At 30.3% G+C, this 21,130-nt stretch overlaps 1 protein-coding gene across 1 annotated transcript; it reads right to left on the reverse strand.

Moving 5' to 3' along the window:
- Positions 1-16,630: 16,630 nt before the first annotated feature.
- LOC129963797 (histidine-rich protein PFHRP-II-like) lies at positions 16,631-20,140 on the reverse strand. Its single transcript, XM_056078358.1, has 4 exons — positions 19,906-20,140; positions 19,099-19,422; positions 17,921-18,254; positions 16,631-16,753 (listed from the first exon to the last, which is right to left on the reverse strand). The coding sequence occupies exons 1-3, from the start codon at positions 19,912-19,914 to the stop codon at positions 17,934-17,936; spliced, it is 654 nt and encodes a 217-aa protein (XP_055934333.1). The 5' UTR covers positions 19,915-20,140; the 3' UTR covers positions 16,631-16,753; positions 17,921-17,933.
- Positions 20,141-21,130: the final 990 nt, after the last annotated feature.

Genomic DNA, 21,130 nt, shown 5'->3' on the forward strand with positions numbered 1-21,130 from the left:
TGCAACTATAGAACTGGACAGCCATGGAGACCTGATGGACGTTTTTTTATTTTATGAAAACTTTCCAAATATTACGAGGGATTAGAATCCTCGCATTGATATTCAAAGTTAGGTTTGATTCAAAATTTAAAGCGATTTTAAAGTTTTCCTTTTGTATGATTTGTAGTTACATATATTAGGGATTGAGCATTTCATCTCTGGACCGTATCTTTATCTAAATTCACACAAAATCACCAGAGAAATGGAGTAAAAGGCTTTGCTTCAAAAGCATATGGCACTGTGGTTGACTAGGGGTCAAAAAATTGAGGAAGTCTTGTGTGTGTGACTTAGATATCGAACAGTCTTTGACTCACTATTCGTGGAATCGATCTCGGACAACGGAAAACTATGACAAGAGAGGTGAATACTTCCAGAGTTGTGAACTTGATGTTATCTCGCACAGTCATCAGAAAATATAATGGAACATCTTTGTTATTTAATATCGCATCTTCACAAAATCGGTGTTGATGATAATAAAGAGAGGGGACAGTGCTTATTTAGAGCGAAGAAGGGATTAATCAACACAATTAATTAATTAGTATCTCGGAATTTCGCTATTACGGAAATCCAGATTTTTTAAAAAAATAATTTGATTGAGTATGACTTTTCTATATATGTCTCAAATTTCATTCCGAAATTCTCTCTAGATTTTGAGATATAATTAATTTTATGCTCTTAAAACTCCAGTTGAAAATCTACTAAGAACCATATATTAAATAAATCTCAGATTGCTAAAAGCAAAAGAAGCCTTTTTTCGTCTTATTTCACTGCGATACCAAAATATTAACCAGGCATGGATCATATTGAACTTTAGCATGAACATTCGTTTCCAAATTCCAATTAATTTATAACTTTTTTTATTGGAAATTTAAGAATTTCATGAGTTTTCAAAATATTTTTCGTATCAGCCTCTCTGGTCAATCAAGACATAGGCATTTCAATAACTCCCAGGAATTCTTATTTTGAATGAAAAGCAATGATTCCAATGATTCTAAGAGAAATTTTATTTCATTAGTATAAAAAAATAAATAAATAAACTGATTCTTATGACGTTATTTTAAACCAATTTATTTATCAGCTTTTATTTAGGAAATATTATTTTCAGGCAGAAGAAACTGTTAACCAGATAGGAAATTAATTAAACTGAGAAGCACTTTTTGTTCATAATAAAGGCCTTACATTTTCGTTTTAAACAGATTTCAACAACATATGAATACGATGAGTAAGATAAATTAGTAAGTTTATGATTTAAAATAACAGAAATTATTTATTTTGGTTTTGTTAAATTAGATTAAAGTCCTATTTTAAAGCAACATAAGTCTATATTTGGACGGACCTCGTAGTTTTAAACAATGGGTCAGATGACGAGGATGACACCTGAGTTCGAATTCCCTTTCCAAACTTCCACATCTCACTGGTGGGAGGTCGTTTCATCACGATGGATTTAGCGTGCATCAGACTCGTTTACACTGCAGTTCTCCGGTGAAGCAGGTCTTGAACCTGACGGCGGCCGGTTCCGGCGCCAAGACCTTACCATCAGGCCACCGCGGCCTTCTTCAGAAATGAAAGTCAATTCACAGAAGAAAATTTAATTGCCGTCATTTAGTTAAAATAACTACATGGAGGTGAAATTTATGATAATAAAGCAATTCATGACCAGAATTAATATTCCCCCCCCTTTATTTCATTAGAATTAAATTTTTATTTTATTTCTGCTATATGATTATTATAAGACAAAACATCGTAATCTTCTAATAATTTGACCCTTTGAATTTACTAAAACTTCTAGTTTTAGACCTCCCTAGAATAAAAAATGAAATTAAAAGATAAAAAAAATCCTGACAAATCATTTATTTGGAATTATGTCCGTCTGTCTGCGAAAAAAGGAAACTCAAAATTGGGTCGAAATTGGAAAGATGAAGTTTCTTCGTATGTGAGCGTTACAGTAATCTAACATTAATGAGAGCTTTACAGTAAACTTGTAGTCTATCAGTAAACTATCAAGTTTTAACTAAATGAAAATAAGGGGTAACTAATATTTTCTCTATCCGAACACATGCATTCCTATACGATAACTCAAAAAAAGATTACATGGATAAAATATGGCATAAGGTTTTCATTACAAGACTTAAAGATCTGCATAAAATTTTTGACTAGCTCTATCAAAAAACTAACTATCTCTTAGCCTGCAGCTCTAGCATATTGAAACGAAATTTCCCAACGATGCAACAATTTAGATATTGGAAATTAAATATATATCTTGGACTCTAAAGCTGTAATCACGTGCTGACTTTTAGATTCAATTATTTAATATCCATAAGTAGAGTTTATACAAAAACCGGTTTTCGAATTCAATATTTCCAAAAAACAGATTTTAGCCGATTTCGAATTTTTGTCGAAAAAATAGAGTAGGGAAAAATATTTTATTTAATTTATATAGAATAATAAAAAGTGAAATCAATAATAAAGTCAAAATATGTAAAAAAAATCAAGGATTACATATACATATTATTTATACAAAATAACGAAAATTCAAATAAAAATTTCAAATAGTATTTATATTATTTTTTTTTTAATTTTAATTTCTCCTCCTAAGAAAATAAGATTTAAAAAAATAAAAAATATCCACTGAATAGTGGCTAAGTCTTATTCTTATTTTGGACACAATAATGCCTGAAATTGAAAAGACTCGTTCACTAGCTACTGAGCTTGTTTTTACAGTTTTCATGGCATCAAATAACAAATATAAGCTTTTTTTGTTTGTTTTTTGTTTTTTTAGTCATTACCTCAAATAATGAAAATTCAGCTTTCAGTGTATTTGGATTTGTAAGTTTTTCTTCAGGGTGTTCAAGAAACTTATGAATTGATTTTTCCATGGCTCCTCTTATTACTCTGATGAGTAATTTCTTCGATTTGCTCTTCATCAGAATCGATTTCCACATAAGAATTTGGAAGATTCTAGACAATATCTTTCCAGATAACTTAATAATTTCGGTTTTTGAAGTTAAAGAAAGTACACTAGACTTCTTCGCTGAACTAGAAATGTTTTGCGGATTTTGCAGATACAGCAAAAAGAGTTGCTAATTCTACTTTTCTTTCTTGAATTCGTTCTTCTAAAGCATATAATAATTTCAAACTTATTTCAGTGTTTACATTTTAAAATGCATTTAACAGGAATTCAAATGTACCTTCACCTGTTAATAAATTGGCATATCGTCGCCCTGAGCCTTCAGCAGCTAGACGAATCGGTCCCAAGACTTTATGATATTCTAAAAGTTTAGGATATTCAGTTTAAGATATGTTTCCAGTTTTCACTTTACAATATTAAGCTAACCTGTTCTTAACTCTCAATGGATTGCACATATGTATATGTACTAACATAAAATAAATCGGTTAGGCACGTCTTTTCTATGTGCGCAGGTGCAGCTGCTCAGTGCACAATGTACAAGCACTGGCGAACCCAACTCTCAACGTTCAAAAAATGTGTTTGCTGCCCGTTGCATAGAATGAATAGCAAATCAAATAAGTTTAAAATTAATTTTTACTTAATAATATGAATTCTTTAAACCGGTTTTCTTAATTTAAAAACCGGTTTTCAAATTTGACAAATTTACTTTAAAAAACTGGTTTTGAAAAACCATCAAACCCTATCCAAAAGATGTGTTGTTATTACACGTGTTTTATTATTATTATAAAGTAATTAAAGCATCATTCTCTTTATTTTAATATTTTCAATAACAATATTCATCTGTAAACAGGGGCAACATGTATAGAGCCATAAGAGGAATAAAGCAAGCAATAAATAAAAGAATCAAGTGACCATTAATGTGCATGTGAACTTTGTGATATAGCAAATTTCTTAATACAACCATAGAAAGAAGCGTAAGAATGCTATTAGCAATATTGTAGCAAATATGAACAACAAATATATCATTGGATTCTTTAAATATACTTTTGTATTAAGGCTACATAATTTACGTTCTTTTTCAATTAAATTGAGTAAAGGGAAGTTCAAAAAGATTGACGTATTTGCTGTTTAGCGCAAGTTGAAATATCTCCTAAATCTCGGCTATTTTGAACTGAATTTCCTATACTTTCATATCTGAGAATCAATTAAAAATCAAAAATATAGAGGATGCAACTGGAAAGTTTAAAGATCATAGGAAAATAATTATGTAGGTGAGATATAATGAATGCAATTTAGGAAGGAAGAAAGTGGAAGAGGAAATTTTTCCAAATAGGATGACATTTTTTACCTTCAATTTAACTTTAATGATTAGTAGCAATGATTGGCTTTTATAACAATGACTGATTTTTTGATTGATTGTACCAAAGACACAATTATTATAAAATTATACCATGGAAAACTGACATCTGCGAAGCATTCTCAGACTAGCCATGAAAACATGATATTTGCGATTCCTGTTCTTCGAAGGTGACTTGAAGGTGAAAAAAAAAAATTATTTAAAGTAACATGAAAACATATGAAAGTCGAACCCCAACAGATGCAACATCGATTCTGATAACCGACTTGTCCATTGCGGCCACATAATCGTTATTTTCGAAAGAAATCCACTGAAACTGTTTATCTAAACGTCAAGCAACAAACCGTAGCCATTAGCAGTTTTGCCCAAGAACAAAACACTAGTCACTATAGCCACAAGTCTGTTGGAGGGGAGATTGTCGCGGAATTGGATGCCCCCAAAGATGTATGATGCATTTATTTAACATTATTTTAAGAGGTGAGGCAAGGAACGGGGATATTTTTGCAACAAAGTTTATTATATATGTTTCTCCAAATTTAAAATTTCCAATTTTCGTTTTTATAAGAAAATTATTTTCTGAGTAAATAATTTGAACAGAGAATTATGTGGTCGTTCAATATAGCATTTTTTTTCCCGTTTCATTTGTTCTTTTCAAGTAAATTTTTAAAAATATATATAGAAGCAAAATATTCTAAAAAAAAGTGTTTTTATGCAATTTTATTGGTGCTCTTCGATGTTGTGTTCTAGAACACAAAGATTTGGCCTAAATATGCTTTAGAAGGTGAGAATATACATTTCAGAATTATTTTCTAGCTTTAATGTGAATTTTATTAAATAAAAATTAAATAAACATTAATACTTCTGAAATATTATTGCATTAAAATAGATTTTAACTGTCTGAAATCTCAAAAATTTGTAATTTAGTAACCAAATGCACAATTGTTTTCTGTTATTTTACTAAATTAAAACAAAATATTTTTAGATATATCTTTCAACAAAATTTATTGATATTGAAATGAAATTCAGACTTTTTTCATTAATAGTGCAATTATTTCATCATAGATTCTTCTTCCGATAATCTAGATGATTGATATTATGAACTTGGTTTTTCAAGTTAAATAAATTCTCTTTTTAAATCATGTTTGTAAAGCTAAAATTTTTACATATAAAGCTTTTGAAAAGAAAGCAATAATAAACGTCTTTTATAATTTCGACATTTCTAAATTCTATTTTATTTACGTATTTATTTTATTATTTTTCTTGCAATGCAATGTTTTAGGAACAATAATAATGTAAAATATTATTGTTCCTTACGCTGGAAATTTTGTAATTGTAACGTAATATTTTTGAGTGCGCATATATTTTGTAACGCAATATTTTTATGTAATTAACGCGCTATATTTTTGTCGAAACTATCAAATTTTTGTAATATAAAAACTACACTTTTTATATTACTAAAATTGGAAAGCATATTTGGTACTACCCAAAAAACTCCGACGATTCTCTTATTAATTTTATACATTTTATAAGCATATTTCGATTCTGTAACAAAATAATGTTAATCTGAAGTTTAATAATTTTACATACTGCTTCATTTAAAACGCGAACTAAATATGTGACTTCTAATTTGAACAAAATGCAAAATTTTTCCTGTATTTCGCAAGTAACATAAGAATTAATAACATCAAAAGTATTGCAAATGCTTTTACATAAAACCACCCTTTGCCATATGCCTCTCTTATAACCATAAATGTGATACAAAAACCAAGTGAAAAAAAGCATTGTAGGGTTTATGATATATCTAAATAGCCCCTTTTCCATTCTCCGATCCTGGTTTCACAGTTTGACGATGAGACGAGGTGACGGACTTGAGTAAATGCATGACATAATGCACAGAACAGGCTTCTAATGCAATGCAAATCGCATACCTATGAAAAATTGAAATTCAGTAGTGCTTTGCTGGGAGAGTCTTTGAAACCGAGAAAATAGTTTGATTTTTTCGCAAATAATAATGCAGCCTATTAGCAAGTTACCAAAAGAGACTAAAATATCAAAAACACTTATAGGAAGGACTGTTTCTCTTTTATACTGTAGTGTTAGCGTGATTTTGATATTTTTTATCCGTTTCTTTATGTGTTGTTGCTTCTAGAAAACGAAGTCCAGCTGTATATTGGAACATAATTGGAAACATTGTGAGTTTTTAGATATCTATGAAAATGTTAGACCAATTGATTGTGATTTTAATTGTATTTCTAGTTTAATAAATTTGTTATGAAGCTTTTGATATTTTAATATTTAGTTTCTATTTTAAATGTTTCAGAAATTTTAGCTGTGTCAGTGTATGCTGGAGATTTGATTTGTTTCGTATTCTGCCTTGTGCCCTTACGGGTGGGTTGGATCGACCTCTAAACAACGAAGAATAACGTTCTAGTATAATCAAATGTTAAAAACACGTGCACATTGAGAGATTAGGATGGACCCTGTTATCGCTGAGATACTATCAAACACAATTCACAAAAAAATATTGAAATACCACACATTGGACTCTCTGGGTATTATCTAGCCTATAATGCAATTTTATTCTTTAAAAAAATGCTAAAATTCCATTATCTTTCTCAATAATATAATGCGATTTAGATCTAATAAGACAAGTGAGATCTAATTAAAAAAGTAACTCCTAAATATTTCTTTTTGTTTCAAGTAGCATAATAATATTAGTAGAAAAAAATTAAAATTTTAAATTTATTGCAATTCTAAAACCTTTTTTTCAGATGTCATTAAATTCTATAATTTGAGACTCTTCATTATTAGGGTAATCGCTACATACCTTTCCTATTTACTGATGTTTCAAACATGCTGTGTCCAATATGATGGGTATGTCCGCGTAACATTATGCAATGCTTCCATGTTGGCCTTTTTCTATGCGTTTATAGGAAAGAATTTTTCGAATACGAAATGTTAGTGCATCAGCCTCTAAAATGTTTTTAATCATCGAAAATGTGTATTAATTATTTTTAAACGGAATGCTATAAGCAATGGGAAAAAGCACTTTTGTACCGGGAATCCAATCGTTCGTTGAGGCCGAGGTGGCCTGTTGGTAAGGTCTCGGCTTCAGAACCGGAAGGTTTTAGGTTTGAGACCCTATTCAACCGAAGAACCGTAGTGTAGGTCGGTCTGGCGCACCTTATGAGCCCCAACTCGCACGAGATCGTTTCGTCCAACAGGGGCTTTGAGGCGGTTAGGTGAATTTAAGGGGTATCTCGAGACGAGCTCGCCGCATGCTCACTATGGGCGGCCCGCTAATACTGACGATGATTAATGGCCGCCTTTTCGAATCATGCTCTACGTGCGAAGAAAAAGGACACCAGTTAAGAACTAAGGGGATGAGAAGCTATTTATCAGTTAAGATCTAAATTCTGTGGTTGGATTTTACTAAGCTATGAATTTTTCAGTATTTTTTATGCATAAGATGATCAAGATTTTTACTATGTTTCTCAATTAAAAAATCTATTTCTTTCGTCTTTACTAATTTTTATTGACACTAATTATCCAAATTTTTTTTTGAAATCTGTTTTCTCATGTTTTCTTTTCTGATACCTTATTTAATTACAAATCGATTTTTCTAAATTTATTGCATTACCAAAAAACTCGAATTAGATGTAAAATAAAAATTTCGACAATTACTGTTTCTTTCCTCAGCTTTTTACAATTAGTACATTTTAAAAAAATTTGATAACTACTAATTAAAGTCAATTGCTGTATAAAATTTAGAAACAAAGTAAAATTTGGTGCATTCAGTTTCAATTTTGAAGGGCCTTTCTGAAAATAATTGAAAAAGGATAATCCGATTGATAAATATCTACATGCGTGCGAAAAGTACAAATAATCTTAATATATTTATTACCTTATTTGTCAAAAACTCAGTTTTATACAAAAATCTTGCTGTTTGGAATAAAATTTGTTATATTTTAATTATGAAATTAAATAAAGAATATTAATTTTAATTCAGAGACTAATTTGAATTGCCGTAAAAATTCTACAATTTTCAGCAATACAATTTTTTTATGAGAAAAATATAAAATGATCATTTGGGAATCGATTCAGAAGAAGACAGATTTGTGTTAAGATACTTATCAGGATCATCTTTACTGCATTAGTTTTTCATGAAATTAAATATACAATGCAGAAAGGAAGAGGTTTTAACAAACTGCATTCTATATTACTGCTGATATTTGGTAATTAGAGACGTTTTAAATTTTATATTCGCAAAATAATTTTGCATTATTTTGGCAAATAATGAATTTTAACGATACGTTTTTTTAACCTTTTCATTAGGTTCCTTTCAGTTTTTCAAGCCATCAATCCCTTATTTAACATTGCAGTAAGTTAATAAAAATATTATTTTTAAGTTATAAAGCAAATAAAAGCTTGCCCAATTTTACTTTAATAAATAAATTTAAAATATTTTATTAATAATTAAAAAATAAAAACAAGCTAAATTTTCAAAATTTTTGTTGCTAAAATAGTTTCCCATTCTTTGAAGGCTTCATGATAATTTTCATATGCTTTATATAAAGGTTTAAAAAATAATTAAAAAAATCCCACTAATTTTAAACTACGAACTTAAAAACCCAATATTATTTTTTATCATAGTATGTTTTCATACTTCATAAATAAGAAAATGCACTTTTGAAAAAAAGTCAAAGGAGATTCAAAGATAATAATGTTTTATTGTTTAATTAATTTTTCCTTATTTTATTTTCAAAATTTACTTTTAATTCTATAGTAACAATAAAATACAAAAAAAAAAAAAAAAAAAAAAAAAATTGCACTTAAAATCGTCGAAACACATGTGAGTGTAAATTCATAAACAACAAATTAAGAAATCCCTTCCTTCACATACCGCCAAACGACAAGGCGGTAAAAACTGACATGACATTTCAATTATAGCTCTGTAGGTGTGCCCCCTTCTGTTACTCTCTGAAGGAAAAGACGATTCCATTCTGTTTTCGTCCTCGAAAAACGGCCCAGGACTATAAGGCACTGGAGTTCTCACCCTTGCTGGGCTCATAGAGTTAAATCCGGCGGGGCCGAACGTCCTCCCATCGGCGTATTATGGAACTTTGGTGAGGGGGATGCCATCTCAAGTGTCGTTCTCCTCATCTGACTGGGGTTCAAAATTGTGAAGTCCGTCCCAAAATAACCCTAGTATTGCTTTAAAAAACGGCACATTAACATAACTAAACAAACAAAAACCAGTTGTTCATTGCTGTCGAGGTGAGTGTCGTGACAATCGGAAATGGAATCCTGGGATAACAAATGCGTGTTCGGAACAAATACTGCACAACACGTAATGAAAACTTTAACATTCTTCGAGTTACGAAGAAAGGAAGGCGGGTATTTGATTAAGGTAATAATCCTAAATAAATTTTATAATCTGCAAAATAATCTAAATTTAAATTTGGTACAATGAATTTTTGTAGCCAAGGAAAGACTTCTTGTTCACTTTGTATGCCTTGTATGTAAATTATCATTATTTTTTTTTTTAAGAAACGTAATGAGGAATGGTTCTTTTAAATCTTTTTAATGACAAAAGTGTAATTAAGAGGGGCCACCCAAATGCTGTGCACCCACAAGGGAAAAGAAAATATTGTCAAATTATTTTTTTAATGCGTAATATGGTTGGATTCTTTTTCTTCATTCGCAGATGATTTTCAAAAGATTTTTCTTAAAAATAAATACACTGATATCCATAAATTAAGACAATAAAATTTAAGAAGAAAAATAATTTATGGTAGTTTTGAATTAATAAAGACATTAATATAAGACCAAGAAAGGTAAAGAAAAAATAAAATGCGAAAAATAGCAAATTTATCAAAATACAAAGGAAATACAGGATACCATAAGAATGTATACTATTTAAAGTTTTTAAAAACTTAGGCAAAAAAAAAAAAAAAGTCTTAAAATCTTTGTTTTGTTTACGATTTTTTAAAGTGAAACCTCAGAGCGATGTATATTGACATTTCATTGCGGATATACATATTGGTGTTCGTACAGGTATAAGACTGATTGCGCATTACCTTGATAAGATTACGCACAATTAATAAGAAATTCGTTTAATGCAGTAATAAATAAGTAACATTTTATGTTAATTATCCGTAATTATTATTAGATAATTTCATGTTAATTTGGTCATTTTGTTTAAGTTTTCCTGCCACTCCCGATTTCGAAAACTTGCAGCAACTGAACAATTTACAATTATTTCAGAAGTTCAGCGATAGATGGCACTAGCAGTCTCAGAGTATGTTCGAGTTTCCTGCATAGGTTTTTCTACTTTATAATAGAAGTTTTTATTTGAAAATGTTGTCAAAATTTTGATAACGGATAAGTTACATTAAAAAATTTATTTAATTCATAGAATATACTTTTAAACGCGGAATTAATCTTTTTTATAAAGTTCGAGAAATTATCCAAGCACATCGGATTTCTTTTCTCCTATATTAACGTTCAGCTTTTAACAAGAATTCAGAATATTTCGCTTGTTGTAATGTAGTTTCCTTTTTTAAAAAGAACAGTTGAAATACTGGAGCTTCAACCTAAATTTTTAACTTGTAAAGTAAAATGGACACGAAAATTTTAAATGATTTCTCTTGGATATCAAATTATGTTTTAAGAGCGAATATCAAACTCAGTTAACGCCGAAAGAAACAACGGTTTTCAGTGGAATTTGTCTCAAAATGATTTTGCAAATGAATGATATATTGAGATGTTTTATATTCATTTGCGTGCTTTTAAAATGATTCATTTGTATTTAAATTTAGAAAAGATAATTTTTTAAAAATGTTCAAGAGAGGTCCAGAACAATCTGCTTTTACAAATGAACAAATTCAAATGGAGATCATTACAAAAGAAGCTGCTGACCAACAGATTAAGTGAAATGAAGTGTACGACGAAGGTTAAACAGATTCATTATTGTTAGTCGAATGAAGAGTTCTTACTGAGCCGTCTACAGTGAAACCACTGGAGTGCCAGTGTTCAAAGTGATCCGAAGTTAAGCGCCTTTTCCGTGTTGCTTTCATTACTGATAATGTCAATACATAGTAAATTCATTGTTGTTCATCTGCGAATTCCGTTAAAGAATTCGGTCGACTGAAATTTTGCTGACTAACTGAAATTGACGTATGTGTGCAAAGGACATAAATCTATCCGTCTTCGTCAACAAGTTCGTTCATTGAGGTTTTTGATTGTGCTTAATTTAAATTAAGTCTTTTATGCATAACTTGATGTTTATGGTTTCCTTCAATAAAATATTTTTTAGCTCTAATTTGTGATACAAAATTTTAAGACGCATTATTCGAATAGTTTTACACTCGCTCTGTTTCTACCACGGAAGAGGAGATTTTTCAAATTAGGGTGTGAGAAGCCCACTTCCCTTGCTTTTAACAATAACAGCCTTGCATGGCTGATTGGCCACTCGTTGATGATGGAACATACCTTCTTAAGGAGGAGTTTAGGAATCTGCCATGCCGTTAGAGGCAATATTTGTTTAGTCACAATCCTGTATTATTACTATCTTCCGCGGCAATTTCGCGGAATTACGTCATCCACCTTATTTACGGAACTATTGAATTGCCAGCATAAAATCGGAGAAAAACTTGTCATTCGTTCTCATTTACTCACTTGTCTCAACTAGAGTTAATTGCAGATTATTTTGAATTCATTGCGTAATGTTGCTATAATTTTTAATAATTTTGTTTCCTATGTTTGGGCTTTTAATTGTTGTTTGAAATTTTAGAATTTGATTAAGGATTCTGTACTTGTGATTGCATGGAGTTATGGGGTGTGCGAAGTCTTCCGGCGATAAACTCTGGTAGTATGTCGCAGGATGTCGCTATGTGCCTCTCTTTTGGGAAAGCTTGCTAGATGAACTTTTCAGCTTAAAAAGCACGATTTTTCTATCACGTAAAAAAAAAAATTAATAAAAAGATTCCGATGCATTTAAATGCCGGCTCTATTTTAAGAAATTCTCTGAAGGAGGATGTCAGTTTTAACTGTACTAAAGACATGAACATCGCCGTCTAACAAGAAAGGTTTAAAATCTAAAAAAAATAAAGTAATGACAATTTTTTTTTCCATTTTTAACCATCCATTATTAAGAAGAAATTTGAGTTCATTGAGGGAATCCGTTACAAAAAGATCTACAAGATTTAGACAGTTGCCTGTCATTTCCAAACATGCTCAAGCAGATTCATGGGAACGCTGCAGCCGACCAACTTGTTTTTTGAAGAGAGTATCAGATTTGTCTAGGATGTATTGAAGAGTTATTCGACTTGTTATTCATTGCCGAGAAAAAAATTCTTCGCATATCTCTGCTGATGGTGAAACCCTAATAGCACATATATGTTGTACAATAATGTATGATATTAAATATTCAAAATATTGCATAATATTGTTAAATAATGAACAATATAATACATTATGACCTAATATTGTACAATATTCTGCAACAGGCTGTGCATTCATTTCATGTCGAAATGAAAGATAAATTTGCAAGACAATTAAATTGGTGTTTTTTTTTAAAGAAAAAAGATGGATTTTTAAAACTTTTAAAAGGCACAAACACTTTCTTTGAGATAAAAAAATGTCCGGAAATTTTTTGCAAAACTGATTTTTAGTTAATCAAAAGAATTCGCTCTCAATTACATATACCTACCTCCAAAACAAGTTACCATTAAATCAAATTCGGCATTAAAGACATACATTTGTTATTTATTTTAGTTGACGTACGAACCTAATGTTTAAATTATCACTTAAACATTGCATATCATTACACATACATTATCACTTAAAGATTAGGTGAGCTTTAGTTCATCAAAAATTGGCACTTTTAAATTTTTGCTAAGCAATTCATGTGATAAATTGCAGAAAAATGACATCATGGAAGATACTAAATTTTCACTTTATGAAAATATTTAAGGCGAAAACATTATGATTTTAGAGATTTCGACCTCACTCGAAGCATATGAAGAAGAATCGTTTATAATCAAAGGGAACTTTAGCGTAGATTCAATTTTCTTTATAAATTAGTTCTAAAACATTTAATGGAAAGACGAAGTTTTCAGAAATTCAGCTGCATGACCTTCTTTATTGCTCGCTGAGCAGATGAAATGCCTCAAATGCTTCAATGTCTCTAATGCATAAAGTTTTAGGCAATAAGTATTATATTATTCTTATAAATATTTCTGTTATTGTCTTCTAGTTTATTTCATTAAATACCTTATTATCTTTATACTTTACGAGTCAAGAAATTTTAAATTTTAATAGTATATGCCTTCAAATTCTTACTATGTACTTTTTTAAAGGTCTTCATTTCACAGTATAGTAAAATGCTACTAAATGCGTGCGGTGAGGAACAACGTCAATGATACATTGTAGAATGGCAAAATCTCTTTCAGCAATGTTTCCTTTCTAAATATCTTTTTACTCTTTCTTTTAGGCATATGGAGTCACGGTTGGTGGCAAGGTCTCTGTTTCGGAACCGGACGGCTTCAGGCTCGAGACCCGATTCCATCGAAGAACCGTCGTGTAAGCGGCCTGCTGCACTTTAAATCCATAGAGGCCAAACGTCCTCCTGCTGGAATGGTGTGGAAGTTTGGAGAGGGGGACACCAGTTCAGATACCGTCCTTGTCAGCTGTCCGTGGCTCAAAATTAAGTCCATCCGAAAATAGCCCTAATGTTGCTTAAAAAACGGGATGTTAATATATAACTAAACTCAACTCTTAGGCATAGTTCAAATTAAGAAAATATGCATGACTTAAACAAAAAATATCATTGTAATTAAAAGTGTTACTTGGAAAGAAACTTTGCAACCATTTATTAAAGGATGTAGTCCTCTTCATTCTTTATTTCATCAACCTCCGCTGTAAAATTAGGCAGTTTCGTGTTCCTTAACTCGTTCTTCTTGTAAATTAAAGCCGCTATATCTTCATCTGGGATATCGTTTTGTAACTATCTGTCAGGTTAAAAGAACACCCACTTCTTTGATCGGCATTACTAGATAAGCAGATTCTTTTATGCTTTTTTTTTATCCAAGAGAATTATTTTAGATTAAAAACATTAGATTTTATTCTGGACCAGACTTATGTTTAATATAATATAAATTAGCATTTTATTTTGAATTAGTACAAAATAAAACTCTTTTTTCCAAAATGGATAAATTTTCCGGGATTTTTTTTGGGATAAAACGCAACCTCCCGGAATACATTTCAAACATAAGGCTTTGTCAGTGGGAATTTCCACTCTGTTTGAAAGTATTAAAAAGAATATATCATCAAGGTTTTATTAATGTTATCATTTCGGAATATTTTGAAAATATCAAAATTGATTTCTTATTTCTGTAGCTATCAATATTTATTGTTAAGTTAAGCTTGTTCCCTGTGTAATCATGTCGTTATTATTTTCATTACCACGAGAATTGCTTCTCCTGTTCAGAATAGTAAGTCTTTATGTTTGAAATTTTATTTATTACTTTAATTTTTTTATATTTGACTTTTTAAATTTATAATCAGCTTATATAAAATTGCAGTGTTCAGCAATTAATTAGATAGAATGATATATCTCATTGTACTATTGTGTGACTGCGCATTAAAATATATTGTTTTGTGTTCTTTTATGTATTTATTTTCAGTTCTTCTTCTAATGGCTATATAACATTTATTTTTTCAGTTATGAAATTTCAAAATAACGTCTCACTTTATTCTCTACAAATATTTCATCTATTATTGTACCAAACAAAGTAACATGATTTAATGAGTGATTTTAAAATATATAGCTATTATCTTATCTACAGGTTTCAAATTAACCAACTTTTTATTTTACAGGAAATATAAAGAGACGAGCAATTGAGCTTTCATGCTTTAGTAAATAAAATATAGGTTCAAAATTTTTGACAATACAGCATTAAATTTTTATGTGTTTGTTAACATATGTAATCATAGTTTTCACTAGTTCTAACAATAATAATTGAAAACATAATTTTATGTAATACGAAAGACAACACTATGGCTGTAAAATAATTTATTTCTGTTGTTAATAAATTAAATTATCCAGTACAAAATAAAATTCGAAAGCATAAATGTAATTCTGACACAGGAAATTTTTGCATTATTTATTCCAATATTTTAAATGAGATGTTACTTGGATGGAAGAAAAAGTATTTTGATATTTTTCTGATACATACTCTTGGTTAAGTTTCTTGTATGATATATATATATAAAAAAAAAAAAGATCAGCCATCAATGTAGCCCTTTTATTTAAATATTCATCATTTGAATTATAAAAAATACTTTTTTGAAATTTTATTGCAAAATATTTATAAATTGTGTCGTGACTTAAAGTTAAATATCGTTGAAATACCTTTCACTTTTTTTCTGCGATTCATAAATTTATTAAAATGTTTTCTTCAATATTATTATTGTAATTTTCATGTTTCTAATTGAAAGCTCTGCTAACAGAGTGTTCCATTTTATTATTTGAAGACTCTGTAAATACGTTATTAAATAACTGGTAATTTTATTGAAAGTATTAATTTAAAGTGCAGTTTGTTTGCAATGTATGAGTTAATTTCATCTAAGAAATGAATATTTTTTATTGTGCGCGATGAATACCTAATGAATATTTTTAACCACAAGATGCTGCAATCTTCTCCCTGTCGTTTTCTGATTTCACTTAATTAAAAAAAAACAGTCAAATAACCATGCTACTTTTTAACAAATAAAAAAAATTAACCAGTTAAATCTTTGATAATTTAAAAACAAAAAATTGTAAACTGTCGTTTTTTTTAAAAAAAAATGTACCTAAACTATTTAATTTTTTTTAACTGCAAGGTGATATTTATTCAGAAACATGAAAACATGATATTTTATTGATATTGAAAAAATTTTCATAATGAAAAAATGGACACTGGACCCACACAATTTAGAATTTTATGATCAATTGATCAATTAATTTCATTAAATGTTAAATCTATGTGGGTAAACCATGTGAGAATAAATTGGAGAAAAATTCATTTCAAAGTTCTCAAATATTTATGATAATGATCATAGTTTAAATATTAAAAAATATAAAATATTTAAAATAAAAAAAAAATCTACTTCCTCGAAAATTACTAATAAAAATAAGCTTCAAAAACTGCTATCTTCTTTCTCTACATTTTGTCCCGCCATCCATCCGCTTTCTATCACAACGAGTGACCAATACATAAAAGAAGCGATATAATTTAATTTTTTGATGTGGAATGTTCACGAATGATGATAGCACTGCAGTTCATTTTTCAAAACACTTTATTTTTGGACAAACACAAATGCTTTCAATAAATAAACTTCTGCAAACGATGTTCATTGGTTCCTGTGTGCGTCACGAAGCCTGGTGGATGGGATGGAAACTAATTCTGTGAAAGAAACCAGTTGATTAGATATATTTAACAGGCAACAGTTTATATATATATAAACTTTATATAACAGTTTATATATATAAATTTTTTCTTCTCAAAATCCACTTCAAAACTCACGTTTAATCAATCACATGCACTCGGAAAATTAATTAGACTTATATTCATTCTCTGAATACAAGGACTAATTTTATAATTCCAGAAACAACACAAATAATTGTATGAGCTGCATTTTTTTTTTCGAAAAATTAATGTGCTTTTTCTTATAACTCCGGAGTGTTTTATTTGACATCCGGGTGCAAAGGTGAACGGAAGGTCATTATTATGATTTAAATATAACTGAATTTCTTCAAATGTAATTGAAAAAGTTTGTGACAATTTTTAGTATTAAGATATTATAAGAAATTTTATATATTGTTTTAAGAATTCTTACATTTATCTCATCTCACATAACTACAATATATATATATATATATATATATATATATATATATATATATATATATATATATACATATATATATATATATATATATATATATATATATATATATATATATATATATATATATATATATATATATATATATATATATATATATATATATATATATATATATATATATATATATAACGATTTTTGATTCGATATTATTATTGCAGTTTTTTAATCGATTCTTATATTATCTGGTATGAATTTATTCATTACGCAAAGGCGTTCATAAGTGAAATCGAAATTGATGGGGCATTTTTCACACGGATTAAAAAATGATTGTATCTAATAGATGTAAGCTTTAACAAAAATCTAAAGGCATTTTTTTATGATATTACTCGTTTAAAAAGTAATTCCTATCCTTATTGCATAAAAAAGAGCAGCCTTTTCTAAAAACTATCTCACTTTTGTAGCGATAGCCCAGCGAATCCAAAATTGGCTTAGAATCCAATTATTATTAATACATTTAGATCAATCTTTAACTTAGAGTCTGGATTCAAAAAAAAAAAAAAAAAAAAAAAAAAAACCATCGCTTGTGAGAGGTTTTTCATTAATAAAGTTCAGGAGCATTTCTGTACTGTTTTTAAAAAGATACTTTCTAAAATTTTTTATGCTTAAAACACAGTATTATATTTAAATAAAAGTTTATGATTCAATGCATGAAAGATACTTACATTTGATATAAATCTAATATCGAGAGTATCCATGATGTGCTGGAGCTTGGTAGGTGGTGTGACTGACCGCTGGGGCTTGATGGTACATTTGGGTGTGGGCGGAACCGTATCGGCCATAAGCTGAGTTGTCATGAGCACGAACTCCATGAGCTTGACCACCATATCTGCTGTGACCTCCGTAACGGTCGTGTCCGGCACGAGCGTAAGCCCCTAAGTTGTGGTGGGCACTCCTGTCTCGAACTCCGTAGTTGGAGGCCTGGGCTCCGTGGTCAGCGGTGATGGCGTGGTGGCCGGCCTTCTTGTCGTAAGCGTAAGCTTTCTCGTAGCCGGTCCCCTGAAAAAGGTCCTGGATGATTATCACAATTCTCTGCGTACAAAATTCAAATAGCTTGAATCAACAGGGATGGGCGATTTAAAATTTTGAGTCTCTAATTATTTTGTTTTATTATCTTTTGTTCTTTATCTAGTCAAAACAGTTTATTATTTTATCAAAGAGGGTGGGAGGGGAAATGCTTTCCATTCTTTCCTATATTAAACTGTCAATGCCTTTTCAAGAATGGTGCACATATTATGAAAAATTTCATAACAAGAAAGGCTATTTTTCTCCCGAATGCTTTTGTAATACATCTTTCAGATTTAAAAGCAGTGTTTTCCTTTCTGAAATTAAAAAAAATATAAAGTTCCGAAAAATTAAGAAGATAGCAAAAATGTCCTGTTTACAAAATATATGTCTCTGGATTTTATATTTTTTAAAAATCAGATTGTTATATGTTAAAGAACTACTTCGGAGCTGAACTCATAGTTTTGAATCAAAAGTGAACGATGAAGAATTTGTCCAAATTGTCAGCACATTTCCGAATTTTTACACCATTTAAGAGATACTACATTTGATATTGACAAGTATATCATGGTGGAATTTAGGTCTAACTTTTCAAGACAGTTTTTAAAAAAAATTGGATAAAAATGATTTTACTATGGGAGCAGTTTTCGAAAAAGGAAATTCTATGTAGATTGAAAAAGATATTCGCTACTATGATTTCCAATTTTTTCAATCAATTTTGCAAGACTCTATTAATCGGGAAAATTATGATTTTCGCCATTAATTAAGATTAATGAATTGCATTTTCTTAGCAATGCATTAACATTATTTCATCCGATGCTATAAAATCTCATCTCACCTTATCTTGAGCGTAAGCTCCGACGTTCCTGTATCTTCCATAGTTGGAACCCTGAGCTCCGTGGGCGTCGTAGGCTCGGTGACCTCCGATGTTGTGGTGGCCGTGGGCGGCATGGGCCCTGTCGGCGTAGCGTCCGTGGTCGCCATAGTGAGAGGCTCCGTGGGCTCCGTATCCTCGGCTGTGGGCACCGTGAGCTCCGTAGGCGTGACCGGCAGATGAGGCAGCGACTGCTGGACCCTGATGGTAAGTGGCCACTGGGTAGGACTCTGCAGCCATCATCTCTTCGGCCACTGCGACAACCACCAACAAAGCGAGGATTGCGATCTGCAAAAGTTTGTAATGATACAATTATTTGTCACGTGCTTAACATATATAAAAGGTTTGCTTCTCAGAAGGGGAAAAAAAATTCAAAGCTTTTAAAACGAATTAATTGGAGAGGAAAAAAAAAAATGTGGATATTGTAAATTGCAAAATTTATCATATTTACGTTCAAACATAAAAATTTGCTAATAAAATTATAGTTATTATTTAGGTTACTAATAAGTATGATTCTGGAAATATATTCGTATTCGAAACTTTTAAAATACGTTTCTTCTTGCTTTTCTTTGTTTGCCCCTTTTTGAGCACCCCTGAGCACAATTAAAAAAAGAGTTGAGTATATTATTCCTACCATTAAAGTTAAAATAAAATTAAAATTTCCATGTTTAGGTGTATGATATACACATGCATATGATTACATAAATCGAACAAATGGAAAAAATAATCCCTTCAAATTTGATACATCAACTCTATTCAAAAGGGACTTACCACTTTCATGGTTGTGGAATGATTCCTGATGTTCAGAACTGAATGATCAGCCCTGAACTGATGCCTGCTTTTATACCCTACCCAAAGCAGAAAGGATTTTACTTTTTGTCTTCGGATAAGGGCGGAACGAAAGGTGGAGTTCGATCATGCTCCCGATTCGATCTTGATCGGGCCGAAACCTGACCCTGATCTCTGGGACTGTCTGAGCCCTGAGGCAGAATACTTTCCCCCGTAATGCCTCGGGTGGACTGCCCAGAAATGAGCGAATATTTGGAGGAGAGAGGTCAAATTCTTGTCTAACCCAAATGAGTCGGGTCATTTTATAATGGAGCTTTTGATAATAATTTAACAGGAATTTTAAGTGAATCAAGATGCTGACTTTCCTTTATACACTAAAACAGGGTGACTGCATTTTATAGAAAATTAAACTTGGGTGGATGAACTCTTCATAACAAATTTGAATCGAAGCTATCATTTCTTAAAATTTTTTAAGCGAATTATTTATTCATAAGTTAAAGAAAAACTGGAAAATTGTGGGAAATTTTATTTAAATTCTAGTTAAAATATTAAAAATCGACTATATTGTCTTGAAAAATAAACTTTTCAGAATTCTACATCAGCAGGTGTTTATGCATATTATCTATCTATCTATCTATCTATATATATATATATATATATATACATATATGCATAAATTTACACACACACACACACACACACACACACACACACACACACACACACACACACACACACACACACACACACACACACACACACACACACACACACACACACACACACACACACACACACATATAAATAAGAGAAAACTTAACAGAAAAACATCTTTTCGATATTCTATTTGAAAAAATTGCCTTTCTTCACTCGGATTCCCAATATTTGTCTTCGAAAATGCTCGAAATGGAATTCAATGTTTATGCTCGAATTATGTCGATAAATGTATTTTTGGTGCCTTCAGTTTGAAAAGAAACATCTATAGCGTTTTTTGAATTGGGCCTCAATTGCTAAGAAGTCATTTCATTTCACAAATAATGCAGTGCATGACTGGCTTTGATAGTGCACTATTCGATACAGAGCAACGTACAGCAGTAAGGTAAAGGAACGATTTTAAAAGCAGTACTTCACAGAACATACAATGTATTGATTGATGAACAATCCAAAAAAAGCTCTGTTCCTTATAGACTAATGAATAATTTATAAT

Source organism: Argiope bruennichi, chromosome 3, assembly GCF_947563725.1.
Source record: "Argiope bruennichi chromosome 3, qqArgBrue1.1, whole genome shotgun sequence".
Classification (NCBI taxonomy): domain Eukaryota; kingdom Metazoa; phylum Arthropoda; class Arachnida; order Araneae; family Araneidae; genus Argiope; species Argiope bruennichi.